This window comes from Eschrichtius robustus, chromosome 8 (genome assembly GCF_028021215.1).
Source record: "Eschrichtius robustus isolate mEscRob2 chromosome 8, mEscRob2.pri, whole genome shotgun sequence".
NCBI lineage: Eukaryota > Metazoa > Chordata > Mammalia > Artiodactyla > Eschrichtiidae > Eschrichtius > Eschrichtius robustus.
In genome coordinates, this window is record NC_090831.1 from 17,488,238 (window position 1) to 17,508,673 (window position 20,436).

Sequence of the window (20,436 nt, forward strand, 5' to 3'; positions counted from 1 at the left end):
TTAAGAAATTCAACCTGTAGAAAGTCAAATTCCCCAAAATCCAAGAGAAAAAAATGAATGCAAGGTAAAAAAAAAAAATCACTACTAACGGTTTGGTGTGAGTATATCCCCCAGCCTTTAATGCATGTGCAAACCTACATGTTAGCTTGAACGTAACTTTGATGTAACCCTGTCCTGTAACCACCTTGTTTCACTCCTCAGCAGGTCATAGATGTGCCTGGTTGCCAATAGATTTTGATCTGCCTTTTCGAGGGCTTCATTGCAGTCCAGCGTATGGATGTGATTTAATCAGTGTGCTATTGAGAGGGGCTTTTCATTTGTTTCCAATTTTTGGTTATTACAAAGAGTGCTGGCAACTGTTTTTATCCATAAGTCTTTGCGTACTTGTCCAAGAATTTCTGAAGGATAAATTCTTGGATGTGGACTTGCTGGGTCAGAGAATAGATACCTTCTTCATTTTCTAAGTTTTGACAAAATACCAGGCATGAATTTACCAACATATTCTGCTTTCAACAGTGTCATAGACTGCTCTTTCTCTCAAAGTATTGCGAACTCTGGGCATTACCAATATTTGCTTATCTAATGGGGAAAAGGAACTTAGGTTTGAATTTGCATTTGTTTAATCAACAGTGATTTGGGGTCTGCTGTCATATGTTTAATGGCCACAATGCATGTTCTCTGTGTGAATTAAATATTTTCTAATGAGGTATTATCTTTTACTTACTGAATTATTAGAGATTTTTAATATATTAAGAATATTAGCACTCTGTTATGTATTTTGCTCACAATTCAATCTTGTTGGTAACAGCAGAAAATATCAAACAGGTTTACTTACCTAAACTATGTGATCCCCTGACCCCCCAAAAAACCCCACAAAAATTTTCATTATTGACACTGTATTAGTTTCCTAGGGGTACCATAACAAAGTATCACCAACTGAGTGGCAATAGATATGTATTCTCTCACAGTTCTGGAGGCTAGAAAGTCTGAAACCAAGGCATTGGCAGGGCCATGCTCCCTTGGAAGCTTCTAGGGGAGGAGGCTTCCTTTCCTATTCTACCTTCTGGTAGCCCCAGGAGTTCCTGGGGCTTGTAGATGCATGATTATAATCTCTACCTCCGTCACAAGGCATTCTTCCTTCCCTTCTGTTAAGTATACCACTCATAATGGATTAGGGCCCACCTCATCTTTTTTATTTTTATTTAAAAAATTTTTACATTCTTTTTTTATATTCTTTTCCATTATGGTTTATCACAGGATACTGAATATAGTTCCCTGTGCTATACAGTAGGACCTTGGTGTTTATCCATTCTATATATAATAGTTTGCATCTGCTAATCCCAAATTTCCAGTCCAACCCTCCCCTGCCCCCCTCCCCCTTGGCAACCACAAGTCTGTTCTCTCTGTCTGTGAGTCTGTTTCATAGATAAGTTCATTTGTGTCATGTTTTAGATCCCCCATATAAGTGATATAATACGGTATTTGTCTTTCTCTGTCTGACTTACTTCGCTTAGTATGAGAATCTCTAGTTGCATCCATGTTGCTGCAAATGGTCTTATTTCATTCTTTTTTTGTGGCTGAGTAGTATTCCATTGCATATATGTACCATTTCTTTTTTATCCATTCATCTGTCGATGGACATTTAGGTTGTTTCCATGTTTTGGCTATTGTAAATAGTGCTGCTATGGACATAGGGGTGCATGTATCTTTTTGAATTACAGTTTTGTCCAGGTATATGTAAGGCCCACCTCATCTTAACTTGATTACATCTGTAGACCTTATTTCCAAACAAGGTCACATTCACAGATACCAGGGGTCAGGACTTCAACATATGTTTTGGGGGGACGCAGTGTAACCCACAGCAACCCCCATCATGAAGTGTCTACCGTCACCAGCAAATTATAAACTTTTTAAGGACTGGGACTGGGTTGGTCTAGTGTTGGATATGGTTGGTCATATCCAATACTTCACACAGTGTCTAGTAAGTAGTGGGCACTCAGTAAAGATTTCTTGAAAGAAAATTTGAATTTTAGGAATATCTGAACCTTCAGACATTGAAAAATGTATGCAGAGAACACACGATATCAGATTCCTTCTTTTATTTGAATTTACATTTAACAATTTGCAATGAAAATATAAATGCAAGTGGGGAAGATGGGACTGTCCGGAAGAGGGAGTAGCTAGCTCTCTGGGCTCACCTAAGCCAAGGTGTGTGCTTTAGTTCCCCAGCACCTGTCCTGAAGATGAGTTTTTGGAAAATGCAGACAAGCACCCAGACTAGAACCAGATTTCATGACCAGAATTATTCGGTTGGATTAAACAGAAAATAATACAGCAGAAACTTTAAAAATCCAAATTTCTTTTTTCTTTACATAGTAAAATATAATTGACAATTTATTTCACAAGTCAAAGAGAGCCTCACTTACCAAATAAAGGCCAGAATTTGCTGCAGAAACTTACTTTCTAAATTATTTTTCAGACTCATTTCAAAAAATAACTAATTTCCATTTACATAGCACTAACAGCCTCCAAATTATGCAGAATTCCGACATCTAACCTTTCTTTAAAAAATAATTCGACTCTTGTAAAAGGTATATATAACAAAGTTAATTTTTTAAAATTAAGAGTTTGCTCTAGGAGTTGACATATTTTATTACAGTTTCCACTTCCCCCTACTCTCACCAAAGTATCACCAAAGCCAGTCAAAGGCAGTCATGTGGGACTAGGGCTAGAATATCCCCTTTGCTTTACTTTAGTGGCCATAGTTCCAGTTCCAAAGCCATGGGCCAGTGTTTTAGGACTTCACGTACAGCCGTAGAGATGAGGTATTTCAGTTAGAGCAGAAGCAACATTTTGATCTGGAGCGTTAACCTGCACTCACACAGGCGTGGTCTAAGTGTAAGCTGAGCACCAAAGCCATTGTTCAGATGCGCTCAGTGTCACCTCCATGGGCTTGTGAGCTGGGCAGTGACGCACGCTCAGAAGGTTTAGTGCTCTGCTGTTGCCGTCTTGAATTTCGTAATGATTTGTGAACCACGGCCCCCACGTTTTCATTTTGCCCTGGGCTTGCAAATTATGTAACCCATCCTAGATACACATATATGCTGCTTTGACCTGAACCATCTGACTTGTGATCTCTGTTTTCATCTGGCACTGAAGATAGAGTAGGGGTGGTTCCCCAACATCTCCTCCCAATAGCAAGATGACCCAGGTTCTAGCACATTTTCAAAGGTATAAAAGTTGTGGGTCATTGGGGACGATGAAGGAAGCACACAAAGGTGATTTTTGTTTATTTGTATGTCTACAGAGTTAAAATTGTACCTTCATTGGAATGTGGAAGAATCAAACCCAATGTGATACATATATATACAGAAACAGCGTTAACAAAAGAACTTGTTCTTTTGAAGAGCAAATTTGTACACACATGCACCAACAGGCTAAATATAAATACATTCCTCTGTCATTCTTCTATCAATAAGATGATTTCTTGAGCAATTCAAATAAAAAGTGGAATTTGTGCAAGGTCTGAGCTTGACTGTGCTTTATAAGAATAAAGAAACATCCTCTTCTGAATGAGAAAGCATCATTCTTCAAAAGAATGGTGGAGAATAGTTGGTTTAAAAATGCTATAAAATGTCTATTCTCCATTAACACAGAGGAATAAACATTTCATTACAGGCATGGTCCTCTGTACAGAGTGATAAGCGTGATTTTAAAAGGATGAGTTGTCAAGGAAGAGGAGCTTTTTCTGGATACCTTAGGAGCTGGGGAAAGGATCAGTAGAAAAGGAAGCACTGTCACCTGCACCTTCAAGGGTCATGCAGGGCTTTTGAACCCTGCTTGCATATTAGAATCACCTGGAGTACTTAGAAAAACACTGATGCCTGGGCCTCATCCCAAACTAATTGATTACAAGTGGAGGTGGGTGCTCAGGCAGAGTACTTTTTTAAAGTATCCCTGGTGATTCTGATTTGCAGCCAGAGTTAAGAACCACTGGGCTTTTGCATACTGAGAAAGAAAGGTTTGGGCTACACCAAAGTCCAACAGGTATCTATTTAGAAAACTTAAAAATTAAATATATATTTATATCTCATTAAACTTAAACATAGACACCATTAACAGAGTTATTTCTATGTCAAGTATTAACTATAGGTCATTTTAAAATATTTTATAAATAATTTAATGATCTTTCTCTGTTAACACTTCCAATAAATAGAAAATATTTAAGAGATGAAAATAGTTTTTAAAGAAGACATTTGAATTGTTTTTAGAAAATCTGAAGAATGTGTTGGAGTGTAAAAGTCCTTTAAACTGCAAGATGCATAGGGCAAGTAGTGTTCTTCCTAACTTGGAGAACTGTTTTAGATATTAAATATCTTCTTCCATTAAAAAAGAAAGGAAAAACTGCTGAGACCAAAATTTGAAATTAAGGCGTTTGGAAACATCCATAATTTCAGGAATGTCTCCTTTAATAACGTACTTTTTAAAAACTCCAGCAAACAGCTTTACAAATAAGTACCTAAAATTCTAGTATCCCTAGAGGAGAAATTCTTTTCAACTAATTTTGAGTTCTAGGGTAAGTAAAGGTATTGTTGAAGATTTCACAACTCTGCATAAAGAGCTGTGAGAATGTGGAAAGTGAGGAAGAAGAGAGGCAGGGAGAAGGCGGGGGTGGGGGCAAATATAAAGGCCCCAAATGAGTCCCTTTAGTTACTTCCTGTTTCTATGCTGAGAAGGCTATCATAATTGCACTTGAGAGTTTGCTCTGTGGGCAGAGTTGAGACAGATTTTGCTATTCTTAACCCTGGAACCAGACCAGCGGAGAAGGGCCAGGGCACAAAGGTTCAGATGTTCCGTTTTGTGTTTGTGAGTCTCAGTGGTAAGAGAACCTAATTACAAAAGACCCTGAAAAGACTAGCTCGCTTTCCTTGCTTTTAGCACATCACTAACGTCTGCAGCCATGGAGGGGATGTTCGGAAGTGTCGTTTACGGAATGAGACAAAGGTTACAATGATCATATTTTTTTCTTCTGAAAAGAGTTTGAGAAACACAAGGATAACCCAAATTGAGAAGAAGCCCAGATGAAAAGAGATGTTACCAATTATTCTAAAGAATTTCCAGAAGTACTCAATAGTATGATAGTCAAAACATCAGCCCCAGTGAGGGAGGAATTAGGCTGTTTAAACTTAGAATGTTCTCCAACATCATGGAGACAAATGAGAAAAAAACAAACCTGCAAATAAGGCTGAAATTGAACATCACTTAAACAATCAGACGTGCCAATATTTTTCTCCAGTGAAGAGTTCAGCTAGAGAAAGAGCTAGGTTTCTCAAGTGGCAGCTTTCATAACGTCCTATGACATTTTACATCAAGTTTGATGACCGCCGTGCTGACTTAAAGCTTTTAAATTCTAGCCCAAAGTATTAGGCAGAATGTTTCTCCCCTTGTTTGATGCCGAGAACAAGATGTAGGAACCAGTTAAACTGCACAGTCCATCCTTTGTCTCTGCAAACTTCAATCTGATCCAGAAAATACTTTTTAGCCTCCTCCTCGCTCTTCCCCACTGTCAGGGCATCCCGAATGTATTCGATGTCTTCTTTGCTGGTTAACTGGGGCATTCCTGTCATCAACATCATGGAGAAGAGGATGATGAGAAGGTTTGTGTGATGACGAAGGGCTAGGTAAGCCTTGACGCAGACATCCTGGATAAAGGGAAAGAAAACGCTGTTAACATAACGCTGTTATGGCATCGAAGTAGGCTGCAGACCAGCAGGCTGTTTTGGAATTTACATGGCATTATCCTGTCCCTGCGAGGAAATCATCACAAGCAAGGCAGGTCCCCTGCCTCAGATGAAAAACTGGAGAACACAGACTGCTTTTATAATCTCTGAAGCAATGTAGTTTGGTTGCACACACCCAGGGTGTGCTCAAGGAAAACTAACTGATACAGTAAGTTTCATCTTCTTTCTTACTCTTTTTACTTCAATCTCTTTTCTAGGCAAATGAGGGTGGAAATTTCTGTAGTCTCTGAAAAGGAATGAGTCAGTTTTTGAACACCATCCAGGAATCACATAACTTTATGTAAGCGTAAATAATGTTTGCCAAGAGCTAATGGAATCCAAAGAACGGATGGAAATGTGGTGTTTGAGATTTAGGTAGTTTTCATCTTTATTTTCCAATGTGTCCTATCCTAAGAAAACAGATGAATTAGTTTTTCATTGTCTGACTCTCCAAATTGTTGACTGACCTTTGGAAATTTAAAATAAATTCTGAATACTGAGTGAGAGAGGGCTTTCAACAATGCTATGGCTGGTGCCTTCTCTAAAAGCCTTGGAGTAGGTGACAGGTGAGTTAAGCCCACTTCTGAAGCAACAGGCATGCTCATGCCAATTAAATTGTTCCAACATGAAGAAAAAGTTGCAAGGTTCCCAATTTTACAAAATCAGAATAGTCCAACCTTAATATCGTAATTTGGCAAAGATGGCATATTAAAGAAAACTGAAATTAATGATTACAGGTTTAAATATTTCAAATAAAATACTGAGTAAAATGTTAAGAGAATAACGCTCCATAGGCAACTAGGGTTTATCAGAAACTTGCAAGAGTAGTTCATCATAAGGTACTGGATTAAAACCCACTTTTGATTTTTATCAAAGTAACATGTAATTTAACATGTGACAAAAATGAAATGATGTGAAGAATGATCTGAAATTACCAGTCACAATCATTCTGAATAATGAGTCTGGGAAAAAGAAATGTATAAGATCAGAAACGTGAAGGTTAAATCATTAGTATTTACAAATAACCGTTGTCTACTAGGAACACTGAAGGGGAAGAAAACTAAAATACTATTGTAACTAGTTTTTATTAAACTAGCTTTTTATAAAATTAATAAATAGAATGCTATAAGTAGGAGCCACCAGTTAGAAAGTAAAAAGACAGATGTTGTGAATAACGGTAACAAAACCCCCATGATTCCTGAGATAAACACCTACACAAAACATGCAGAACCCATTTTTTAAAAACTGTAAACATTTACCGAAGTAAGTAAAGGAAAACTTGAACGTGTGGAGTGACATGGCATGTTCCTCAGTGATAAAACTGTTTATTATAAAGATAAAAATTTTTCTCAGATTAATCTATAAATATAATGAAATTGAATAAAAATTCCTATTGGATATTTAAACCCAGATATGTTTTGAAGTTCATCTGGGATAATTAGGGCCTGAGAGAACATTCTGAAAAAGTACAGTAACGAAAAACAGTGCTTGCCATCCTAGATATTAAAGCACGTTATAAAACTACAATATTTAAAACTGTGTGATATAGTACCTATTCTTCTCTAAAAAAGATAAGAAATTTTGTGGAACAGAATGGAAAGTTCAGAGACATATCTAAGTACATATTAAATATATAATAAAGGTGACTCCTCAGATTAGTGGGGGAAAAGATTATTTGATCAACAGGGGTGGTACAATTGGCTCACAATTTGGGGGGGAAATAAAGTTTCTCCCATGTGATATACCAAAATAAATTCCAAAAGAATTAAACATTTAAATGGAAGAAGGGAAAATATTTAAATAATCATGGAATGAGAAAGGAAGGACTTTTTGAAGCTGATTTCCAAGGTGGAATCCATAAGGAAAAGATGGAGAGATTACGGAAACTTCAAATTTTTGAGAAAAAAAAGCTATAAACAATATTAAAAGAGGGAAATGAAAAGAGAAAACATATTTGCAACATGACAGATCACTTCTTCATCCCTAGCCCCTGATAGCTCTTACAAAGCAATAAGAAAGAGATAAACAGTCAGCTAGAAATATAGGCCAAAGATATAGTATATCATACTATAAGACATAAAACCAGATAACATATGAAAAAATATGCAACCTCATTAGTAATCAAATAAATGTAACTGAACATGAGATGGAAACATTCATATACCACATTGGAAAATCTTTTTTTTTTTTTAATTTTTAAGGATAATCTCTAATGTTCACCTTTCATAGCCTGATGGTAGATGGGACTAGATGGTAGATGGTATACTTTTCCTCAGAGACGACTGACAACATGCATCAAAAGCTTTAAAATACTTATAAATGTTATATAACTTAATTGTAGTGGTGGTTACATAACTGATACATTTGTCAAAATTCAAAGAACTGTACACCTGAAAAGGCTGAATTCCGCTCTCTCCTAATTATGCTTCAATGAACTTGACTTAAAAAATGTTAGAATCCTTTTACCCAGCAATTTCCAGGCTAGGAATTTACCTTTAAAAAATCTGGATAATTTTGCAGTGATTTATCTACAAGAATGTTCATTAGAGCATTGTTTAACATTGTGGAAACTTGAAAGCAACTTAAATAAACTTAAATATCCTACACTCGTAGATCGATAAAAAGGGTTTATGAAAGTATCTACATAGCTCTGTAACTACTAGAATGATCCTGTAGAAGAGTATTTAATAAGCATGTAAAAGCGAGTTTTAAAAAGCAGGTATGAAACACCACATGTAGTACAATCCCATTTTGGTAAATGGACACAAAATACTTACATAGAAAAAAAGAATATAAGTTTAGTGGTCAAAATTTTAGTAGTGATTTTTCTTTTTGCTTTTATATGATCTTGTCTGTGTCACCTGCACGTGGCAGGGTAACCCCAATGATAGTGGGGGTCAGGCCGGTGTCATTCTGTATGTCAAGGCTGGATTGTGTACGCATCACCGTGTCCAGGTACAAAAACCCATGGACTATTCTGGCATTTTTTAAGTCAGACAGTATATATAAAATGCTCAACATAGAGGGTGGTACATAAGGAGCATTCAGTAAATGTTAGTCCTCTCCCTTCCCTACCTGGAGGGGAGATCAACTCTGCATCTCCTCCCTGCTTACTTACCACAAAGCAGGAGACTCAACACTGTTTGGGCTGTTCCTGCCTTGGTCCAGGCACCTCTTGCGCCCTGGAAGCAGCTGTGGTGCATTAGCGCTCTTGCATTCTTAATGATTCCACTTACGTCCGGAAATCATTTTCTTTTGCTCATCCCTAGGACCCACTGAGGTCTCTCTCATTTCTTGGCAATTACACAGGCTAGGGGCAGACTTCACCCCAGGCAACAGTCTCATTAATTGGCCAACTCGCACAATTTTCACAAGGGCAGATATGGGGATGCCTTTTGCTTTTGAATTAGAGGACATTCTGATTTTTAATTATTTTCTAGCCTTCTGTACGCTGGGGGCTCCGGGCAAACCCCCTGCTGTCTGAGCCCACTGTGTGGTCAAACTCTTTAACAGGAAAATTTTGAGGAGGAAAATTAATCTGGGGTCACGTCATTATAACACCAATCCATGGGTGCTCAGTAAATATTTAAGTGGCAATGCACCGATTCACCAATCGCTGTAGCCACAGAGAGACATATGAAAGGGAAGAAACTGTCCTGTTGTTCTCCAAGGCCACCTCTCCTATATAAGGAATTTCTGCTGGCTTGAATTTATTCAGTTAATTCTAATTTTCACACCCAAGGGTCACTTCTATGAGAACAAAATTTCATCTCCAAATTTAACCACATGCTCCATACTGGTCAGACACGCTGTGTAAATTCTGTTTGGCGGTGCAGACTTAGAGACATGGTACAGACTTAATTATCTTTTGCTTAAAGGTGTGTGGAGCAGGGGTTAAAAGCACGCAGTCACACTTCACTGCCTGGATTCAAATCGTGCCTTTATTATCGACAAGCTGTTTGTCATCAGAGAAGATACTTAACCTCTCTGGACCTTGGTTTCCTCATCGTAGAATCAGAATAATAATAACAACAATACCCGTGTCATGGGATTGTGGTGAGATTCAAGTGCTATGTAAAGGGTTGGCTATTATTATTGACAGTGTAAGAAGTCACACACTTCTCATCACTAAGGAGGTCACCTTGCCATCTAGACCACCTGTCCAAAAAGTCCCCTCCGACAGCAGAGACCTAGGGGTGGGCTGGGCCAGGGCAGGAAGGAGATGAGCCCCACTCCCACCAGAGTCAGTGGAGGGGGTGTCTTGGCGCTGGCCCCAGGAGGTGAGGGGGATGATGGAAGCATATAGCACACTGACTACATAGCAGATGGTTCTCTTGCTAGGAGGGGCCCAGCTGGGCCCTTGCTCGGCCTGCTCAAGCCCCAGGGGTTTCATTTCTGCCCTTGGACTCAGCCCTAGGGTCTGTCTGAGCTTCCTGACCGTGCTGCCTCAGCAGAGGCCTGTGGTTTGAAGGGCTGTGAGGATATGGCTCGGGGAGCTCGGGGGGAAGCACAGAACACAGAAGTTATTGGCTGTAGCAACAGAATGTTCCCTTCTGCCAGGGCTGCCGGCCACTGACCACATGCATCCTCATCCTGTCCTTCTCAACTGCAGGTTGAGGCTTTGTACTATGGAGCAGAGAAGAAGGGGGAAAGGAGGAACCTGATGTCCAGGGACTTGGTTTAAGATACTTGTTAACTAGTGTGAATGTGGGGAACAGTGTAACATTGTTACTGTCATTGGCTGGACCACTACCCATTAGTAGCTAATAAGTAGATTGAGCCTATATAGTAGGCAATCTGCTCTTTATTTCAGAGTTGATTCAAATGCCTTAATTACAGCAACCAGTACCAAAGGAAAGGTTGCTTTTTACAGAGCTACCCCTCTCATAAGTCTTAAGAACAAAGGAAACTATTACCATTTCAGGGTCAACACTTTGACTTGATTCGTTCACTGGCCCAACTTATCAGTTTACTATACTGAAAACAAAGTCCTTTCTATGCATAATCTATTAATTTTTTAACCACCAATGAACTGTGGCTGCTTTAGACAGTCCAAGGTCATGTGGAATAGTCCTACTTTTTCTGAAAACCAAACGCCTCCATTCTCATCTAGAAACAAAGTGGAAGTGAAATATTACTGTACACAGCTACAAAAATGAGGAAGTAACCTCAGGGCCATAAAACAGAAACTCCAGAAAAAGAAGCCAGGCTGAGAGGAGAGAGAGAAACAACACTCACATATACTCATCAATGAGAAGAAATGTCCTCACCCACTTACTTTTCCTAAATAGTAATGCAGCCTCTGTCTGCCACATTACTATTACTATTAGTTTTTCTCCCCTGTCTCCTTCCTCAGAGACAGGGGAGAAAAAATAAGATTTGTCAAAGAGAATTTCATTTTTTTTAATAAAAATCAATGAGTTGGCTAAGCAATGCCTTTAGAAGTTATTTTGGCAAAACAGAGAAGGTCAATGATTAGGACCTAGTAATGCTGGAATCTGGTAAATCTGAAAGAAGAGTGTGTCCGACACTTGGTCGTGCATTCGTGGAGTTTGACTTAGGATTGCCATCTTTAAGGACTTAGAAATGATTCCCAGACTAGCTCTGTCTACAAGGGGGAAGGGCTGTACTGCCATCTTCTCAAATATTTAGCTAGAAGCTCATTAGAAACCTAAAGGTACAATTAAACTGTTCTACTTTAGTCAACTATTCTAAACAGACTGTATGTATGTGTGTGTGTTTATTTGTGCCTTGTCCCAAAAAGGGTTGAAGGTGCATTATTTGGATACACAAAAGTCACAGTACATTCATTAGAAGTGGGTAGAAAAAGCAAAGGGATCCACAATGGGTTTGGAAAAGAGACTAGAACTATACGTCACAAATCCTATATTCTTGCTAAGGGCGGCCTTCAAATGTATCTTCAGCCAAAAGGGAAATCGAATCAGTTACTTCATCCCATGTTCAGAAGATTTTAAAAAACTATTTGTTTAGGAGAAACACAACTTTTCTAAGACCTGATAGAACTTTTGCAAGAGGATCTTTATAAAAAGTACACTTTGTAACGTGGTGAATAATGTCCTCGATAATATTCTGATGCAAGACAAAACAATTCTCTAAGAGAAACTAAACACTGAGAGAAGGATGCCAGTTAGAAGGTTAATCTTGATAAATGTTTAAAAGTAACAGGGGTCTAATCTTAGGAACCGAGTGACACCGCATGCTGGTGGATTAATGCACAAATCCAGTCCAAGGTCACCTTTCCAGTCTTGTGCTCATATCTTTTCCAGAAAAGTGATAAAATTTGGCAAGCTTATCTAAGTCCTAACAATTCTACAAGCCCACGCAAGTCTGCATCTGGCAGAGAAATCACACCGACATATGCAAGCTTCTACCCATGGCTGATGCGGACACTTCTCTGAAGGCATCTTCTGATGGACAGCGTGGAGAGAGGAGGAAGTACTGGAGTCTTCAGTACCGGAATGCAGGAGGCTGAGCTCGACCTCGTTAGTGGGCCAGGATGTAAATCCCCAGAGGATGCAAATCCTTTATCGACTCAGTATATTAGAAACAATTCAACAAACTCATCTCCCTGTTGACTTATAATAGGCCTTTATTACATTAATTTGTGATTAATCATTTGAGCTCCAAGTGACTTCTTTGCTTGGCTCTCTACCCCCTAATCCAGCCCATGCACTGCTTCAAATCGGACCCAAATCTCCCTTCTCGCCTCAAATTCCACTACACACGCCCACGTATACCTAGCTTCCATCCATTCTGGATGACCGTACTCTTTGTTCCTAAAATACTGATACTAAATCCTAACTTCATGCCCTTGCTCATGTTCTTCTTTCTGCCTTCCTGCATCTGCCAGGCAAAATGAAAACGAACTCGGACCTTAAGGCCCCCGATAAAAACATCCCCTTCACTCCACGGCCCTCTTCTACCCGCCAGGACAGGAATTGTTGCTCCCTCCGCAAACCGTTGGTGAAATCCTCCCTACAGAGCTCTGTGCGCATCTCTTCGGCTGAGCTCTGGGGTCACGCCCCTGCTCGCGTCCCCTGGGCCCAGCAGTGTGTCTGCCACACCGTAGATAATCTGCAAATGCACGACGAATGAATGCTTCATGTGCCGAAGTCAAGGTCAATGTGGGGCAAGATTCATTGCTTTAAAATCAGGGTGAATTAGGGAACAGTCATATCTAAAGGGAATTCAACTGTAAAGACATGAGCCTTCCCTGGGCCTGGCACACGACCTGAGAGGTGGTCGTGTGTTGAATGGGCGTGCCGTCTTGGATAGGGACAAACAGGGCCTGGTGACTCAGGACGGAGCAGGAGGCTGAGAAAGCCCAGCCAGGCAGGTGCCAGGTACAGGCAGTTGGAGGGATATACACATGCAAGCGAGTAAGGGGCGTCAGAGCCTAGGACTGGGGAGTACCACAGAAGAGTGCCAGAGGTAAGGTCTCCGTGGTGCCCCCGGTCCCTGTGGCTGGGGTTAGGGAGAGCACGGGAGTCTCCAGCAAGGTGAACGGCAGGAGGGAGCAGGGCCTCAGTCCTAGAGGCAGGTTAACAGGCAGGGTTAACAGGAGGAACTGAGGCAGAAGTAGTTACAACCGCCTGGCATCTGAGGTGAGAGCGAGACCACTGCAGAGATGGACTCTGGATGTAGGTTCGTAGGAACCCGAGCCAGGACTCTGTGTAGAGACTGGGGGCAGGGCTGAGCCTGCTGGGTGAGGGGCCTGGGGACGCCCTGGCTTGGGGACAACACTGCCCATGGTGGTGACCCTGCAGGGGCTGATGAAACTGGCCTCCTAGATTAAAGCAACACCGTGTAGGGGCTCCAGACTTCTCTCCTATCAAGCCCTCCTTAAGAGTGACATCTAGGGGCAAGTGCCTTTTAAATACGCTCATCGCCGCCTACTGTGCGGAGCTGTGTACGTGAAGAGGTTACTTGACTCCCCGGATTTCTTCAGCTCCATCCGACAACACACATTTGCTCAGCTCCTACTGTGTGCAAAGAACATCTTCAAAATGCGTGCTTGCTTCTACAAGGCCAAGTTTCACACTCCTTGCAAACTGTCCTATGTTGAATGTACACTATAGGTTTATCCTGAGTGTCCCATCGGCATGACTACTGCTCTGACTGGGGAAAAAAAAGTAATGTTTATGTCACTAAGGAAATCGCCACACAAATACAACTAGGCACCAGATGATGCTTACAGGTCTGTATTATTTACCAAAACATCAGATTTCATAATTAGGCTCACTTCCTCTCGGGATGTGTGGTATTTAACCGCATCTTGAAGGCTTATTAACTAACAGCTGTGCAATGGCAGCTTGTCAGTCTGTGCCTGAGTTACCACTTCATAAACTCCCAGAATACGACGTATTGTGGGGAAGGAAGAAACCAGAGGGGTTCTCTCGTCTCATTTATCTCCTCCCCGGGGCAGGAATTGCTCCTCTACCGACTGGTACCTACTGAGGGCATCCTAGGTCTCAGGACCCACGTGCGGGATGCAGGTCAGACATGGCCCTGCTGCCCAGAGCTGCCTCTGGGAAGGGAGAGACAAGTGGCAGATGGTACCGAGAACTGCCTGCTGTGACGGATGCTCCGAAGGCAACACGCGGCGCGCTGTGGCCAGGATAACACGAGGGGCCTCGTCTAGAAGAGGGCTCTGAGGGATGACATTTGAGCAGAGCGCAGTGAAGGGCGTTCCAGGGAGGAGGCCCGGACTGGGGGCAGGTGCAGAGGAAGGCCGCCCTGACCCAGTGAGAGAAGGAAGGCTGGTGCCCTGGGGAGAGGCTAGAGGGGGCAGGGGCTTGTAGGGCGAGCTTAGGTGTTCAGATATGATTCAAAATGAGATGACAAGCCACTAAATGGTTTAAAGTAAGGGAGTAACATTGTGTCTGCTGCTTAAGTTCAGTTTTTAACCAAATTCTGATTCATTTGGTCTTTAAGGTGATAGTGGTTGAAATGGGATTAGAAGTCAGATCCAAACTCAAATTCAGAGTTTTTCCAATTATGATGTCCCCTCTTCATTCCTTTCCTAATCAAAACGACAACTGAGAAGTACAGAGTTTGAAACATTTAAAGCTACAATGATACCATTGATGAAAGAGCTTATTTAGGTAAAAGACCAAATATTTACAGAATGAAGGAAAACCACTAAAATGTTGACAGTGTTATTTTTGGAAGGTGGGATAGTGGGTATTTTATATCCTGATATTTTTAATACTTTGCTGGCTTTGTTTTTTAAGGAAACATTTGCTACTTTTAAAATTGAGGGGAAAAAAACCCCCCACGTTCTTACATAAAAGTAAATGAGAAGCCACATTTCATTTGCCAGTGATATCAATGTATTTGCATGTGAGTATGTTCTATATTCGTTCAGGGACATTTCAAATAAAGTGGTTCTAAAATACAGTACCGGGGGCTTCCCTGGTGGCGCAGTGGTTGGGGGGGGAGGTCTGCCTGCTAATGCAGGGGACACGGGTTCGAGCCCTGGTCTGGGAAGATCCCACATGCCGCGGAGCAGCTGGGCCCGTGAGCCACAGCTACTGAGCCTGCGCGTCTGGAGCCTGTGCCCCGCAACGGGAGGGGCCGCGATAGTGAAAGGCCCGCGCACCGCGATGAACAGTGGCCCCCGCTCGCCGCAACTAGAGAAAGCCCTCGCACGAACCGAAGACCCAACACAGCCAAAGATAAATAAATAAATAAAGTAGCTATAAAATACAGTACCAGTGGGAAAACCATTGTTTAATGTTTTCTCTCTTTAGTAAGGGAGAGATATTTTTCTATAGAGAATTGATTTATCAAAATCATCATCATTGCGATATATCCGTTTAGCACCCTGTGTGTAGGATGCTTCTCCAAAGGCAAACAGATAATCTTGGGTTCAAATAGTAGGCTTTGGTTTTGTGTGTGTTTGTCTTATTATGGCTTCTTTGTGAACTCCGCCCTCTTTAGAAATAGCTCATGAATCTGGTCCTAGCCTAAACGAGCTACCTTGGAAAGAAGAGGGAGGTGGAACAGAGTCACACTTTCCTCTTTCAGTTCCCCTGACTCCGTCCTCTTGCCACGAGCTGGGTAGGTTTTTAAGTCTTTGTGGAGAAGGCTCCCCTCATGCTCAACAAAAAGTGGGCCAGCTCTTCTCCACCCTTCCCAACAGGTGATTCAGACGTGTTGCGTGCATTCATGAACCTGATCAATGCAAAATCAGCGATTTGCTGGAAACGAGGATTACCTTTCATTCAAAATGTAAATATATACAACATCTTCCAGCCTACCTAGAAATGGCAGCTTTGTTATACAAGATCCTGGGAGGCTATTTAGAGAGTTGAGAGACGTGCTCCCTGACCTTGAAGGACTTCATCTCAATAAGAGAGCACAAGACGAAGAAATAGAATATCTTCTGGAAGGCTTAGTAGTATGTAAAAAACAAAAAACAAAAAACTGTCAGCAGGTCTGAGTCAAAAGATGAAAAAACTCGCTGCTCATCTTTGTCAAGCTGGAAACTTTAGAAATTCTGCAGATGTAGCATTGTACACATATATGTATATGTGTTCAGCCTTTTTCCTGATGCGACTGAGGAGGGTGGGAAAGGCTGGGAGACGAGCAGATAAGGGGGCAGGTGGGGGAGAAAGAGCCTGAACCCCTCACTTGCTCTTCAACGGGAACAATGCTACTTCGTTGTGTTTTATGTATTACAGATCTGCTTGAGATCTCATTTCATAGAGGGCTTCTCAGCCTAAAAGTTTTCAAAGTTCGAGGACCCCCTGTGATGGATATGACAATGGCGGCTCCGTTGATTGAGTTCCTGCTGTGGACTAGGCACTAGGCCAAGCTTTCTACATATTTCACATAAATAATCCCTAAAAAAAACCCCACATGAGGTGAGCCTTAGAATTCCCACTGCACAGATGAGGAAACCAAGGTTCTGAAAGGATAAGCAATTTGCATCACATCCATAGCGATTAAGCAGCAGAGCCAGGATTCAAGCTCAAGTTGATCTGCTCCAAAGCCCATCCTTTCAACTACAATGCCAGGCTGATCTGTGTTTAAGGCTAAAGTGCATACATTCAATCAAAGAGTATGCCAACAGTGCAAAACATAGACGTATATAAGTACAATAAAATTTACCAAGGTGTGTTTTTGGCAGTACACATGCTGCCTAGATGTTGCTTTAATGAAAGAGGTTCTAAATGCTCAAGAAACAAGCTTTGGTCACAAAAAGGATGGAGACATGCTCCCAGACGGAGAGGACAGACTCGCTGCAAAGAGTTGTTGCTTTGGGTGGAAGCTGCCCAGATGGGGAGGCAACCTCTGGGGGGCCTCCCCGAACCCCAATCTTTTCATTAAAGAATATTTTGAAACTTAAAACGACAACAAAAAAGACACAGGAGAAGTACTGCTGGGGTTTTAGGGGTGACACGGGTATTATAGGGTCTATGGGAATGTTGTCAACAGCAGGACAGATGGGCAGTCATTCTGGAGAAAACCACTGGCCAAAAAGACCTCGTGTCTGCCTGAGTGTTCAAATGGCACTATTGCTGCTGTGTTTGTTCAAAGGAGGTGAACCCCACCTCCACGAGAGGAGAATTTAGTATTTCTCGCCTCCCCTTTAAATGGTAACTCTTCCAGGTTTGTGTGTGTGTGTGTGTGTGTAACCATTTTTCTCTTCCAGGAAATTGTCGCAATATGTGACTTTTAACCTTAAAGAAAAACAGGACTGAAATGTGTCAAATCCCTGGAAATAGTCTGAAACCCAGTTGAGTTTACGCAGAAAAACACACTAAAAATCCTAAGACCATCTGGCCACAGAGATCTCAGTTTCTCTGACAACCACCCCTGGAGCTGTGGGAGGGGAAATCTGGTAACCACCACATCGAAAATCAGCCAGGAGAACAAACAAGCACAGAAAGGTTTCAAAACAATACATCCCAGTTCCTGTTCCACTGAACGTCAAGGCCCATGTCATCTCTCAAGGTCAACATGGTCCTCAAGTAGACACTCAGGAGGAAGAGTCAGTCCTGAAATGCTGGTACAAATCAAACCATGTTTCGGAGGCGCTAAGAGAGGGGGCTATTTAAAGGGAGCCTGAGACAAATGTGCACATAAAGTAATCACTTGTTGCCTCTACTGATCTGTTTTGTGTTTGTATGGCTCTAAAATAGGTATACTGCAGTAGCAATGACGACTTTTCTGAGTTATGTTCATTCACAGTTATTAAATTTGCAAGAGTGAACATTTTACTCCTTGGGTATTTGAAATACCATTTGATAGTCAAAAGTGAATGTAGACCAGGAAGGAATAGAAAGGGAAAGCCGAATGTGGACACCCCCCCAGGGAGCTGGGAGACCCATGGAGGGGCCGGTAGACAGGTGAAGTGGGACAAGCCAGAGCTCTCAGGACAACCTGTAGTTGAGCTGACAAGGTTTCAAATGAGAGAAGGGACCCTCCTTTACAAAAAGAGACAAGCAAGAATTTCCTGTGCTAGTAACTGATAAAAACACACCTGTAGCAAAAATCAAGAGAAGCTCACCGTCATTGGCGAGTCCTGAAAAATATATGTAAAATTTGCATCTTCTAGGCAACGTCTTGATTAGGTAAATATTCAAAGGCTAAACCTGCCTGCCAGGTGCTCTTCCTTAAAGCCCTGTCTTCAGGGCCGTGTCATCCTGCTGTTCTGTGTTCTCCAGTCTCACTGATTATGGAATGCTTGTATTTGCTGTCTGGTTTTAGGAGAGGGGCTTACTGAGAAGCATCATTTTGCACTTGGGGAAGGAACAGAGGCGAATGGGGGGCGGGGGTGGGTCACACCAGAAGCGGGTGGGCGGAGGGGAGAGGAGCATCAAAGCGAAGTGACAGGTGAGGGCTGCAGGCACCATCTGGTTGATGTTCCCAGCAGGTGGTCGAGAGGGAGGCCAATTACCTGAAATTTCTGGAAGTGTAGACTTGTCTTCTTTCCAGAAGTCCCCATCACAAACAGGAAGTCTGGAGTTAGCACAAATGGCACTCTCTCTTTATTAATGCCCAGGAAACTTTTGTAATTCCCAAGAATGTGCCCAAAGTCAATATGAAACAGATTTCCTTAAGAGAAGAAAACGTCTGACGTCATTATACTGGCATCACTTGCAAACAACACCCTGGTTTGTTCATTTCTTGAAATATTTTGAAGTTGCCTGAAAATGAGCTATCTTGGGTGAGAGAGCTATTTTTACTCTCTGCTTGTGATGTATTTTGTCTTAGCAGGTGTGTGTAGTAGTAGCCACAAAGCACTCTTTGAAACAAGCGTAGTTTTGACATCCTTCTGGTGTTCTTTCAATGACAGCCAAATGCCATTAAAAAAAATTCTTGTCTCAGAATTATTCTTACAAATATAAATCAAAACTCTCTGGCTTATATGTCATCATTATGCCCAGGACTCTCTTATGCGCTTTATGTAACTCAGGAGAGACTGTTTCACTCTGTTTGGGGGAGGGGCAGTCACCTTTTATTTTTGAGTAGCAGGCTAGAAAGAAATCATTTTGCATCTCCTTTGGGTCAATTTCACCATCACCACCACAATTCCCTTCCTCTCTTCTCATTTACAGAGCTCTCTATCATATGAATGATCCATAAATGCATTATCTCTTGATTCCCACAGAGAGTTAGCAATTTACCTCGATATGGTGTTTTTTCCAGACTCTACTCTTAAATTGGTCCAGATTTCTTAGAGGAAAATGTCACGGTATGCAGCCAATACTGACCACTGTCAGAGAGTACAGTGACCCAGCGAGGAGCAGTAGGTGAGGAAGGGATGGCATTTCAGATTGAAGGGTATCGAAAAAAGGTGACTCTTTTTGTTGCTTCTCTGCACCATCTGACACTGTTGATCACGCCCACCTTCCTAGCTTTCTAGCTCCCGTCTGGCTTGCCCTTCTTAATTCTCCTTTGCTGCATCTTCTTCTGTTACTCACTCCTGGGTCCTCTGTAGGGTGATCACAGCCTCTGTGTCCCTACACAAAAATGACCTCTAGATCTTTGCTCCAACCTTGAGCTCCATGTAAAAATTACTCTGTGCTGGGGAAGGGAGGGGTGGGGGGTTAGTGTTTAATGGGTCCAGAGGTCCCATCGGGGAAGATGAAAAAGTTCTGAAGATGGATGGTGGTGATGGTTGTACAACAATGTGAGTGCAGCTAATGCCACTAGAGTACACACTTAAAACTGGTTAAAATGGTAAATTTTATGTTATGCATATTTTACCACAATCAAAAAACATTACTCTATAAAAAATAAACTCACCTGTCTCTGAGATCATAATATTGTCATTGTGTCTGTCACCTATTCCAAGGACAAAGGTTGCCACACAGTAGCCAGCACAGGAATAAACGAATCTCTCCACCGCTGCCTGAAACTAGTTAAAATGCAACCAAATATTAGTTGTGTCCTAACTACAAAGAGCAGCGTGAATCTATTACAAAGGACTCCCAAAAAGACACTGTTCTGGGAATCATTTTCAGAGAGCAAGTTAGTGGTACCTGATATCATTAATGTTCTATCTATTAGGAGCCAACTTCCTCATTGCTCTACTTACATTTTAGGTGAAGATACAATGAATCACAGTAGCATGAGGAGGAAACAACAGTCAAAGGACAACAGTAATTTAATCAAAGGGTTC

General features: G+C 41.6%; 1 protein-coding gene across 1 annotated transcript in view; it reads right to left on the minus strand.

Moving 5' to 3' along the window:
• Window positions 1–5,423: 5,423 nt before the first annotated feature.
• Window positions 5,424–20,436, minus strand: part of PIK3CG (phosphatidylinositol-4,5-bisphosphate 3-kinase catalytic subunit gamma) — a 29,953-nt gene continuing 14,940 nt past the window's right edge. Inside the window, exons 9-11 of the mRNA XM_068549922.1 lie at window positions 20,061–20,172; window positions 18,709–18,866; window positions 5,424–5,702 (exon numbers count right to left, since the gene is read on the minus strand). Of these exons, the coding sequence (XP_068406023.1) occupies window positions 5,424–5,702; window positions 18,709–18,866; window positions 20,061–20,172 (549 nt within the window). The remainder of the gene's footprint in view (window positions 5,703–18,708; window positions 18,867–20,060; window positions 20,173–20,436) is intronic.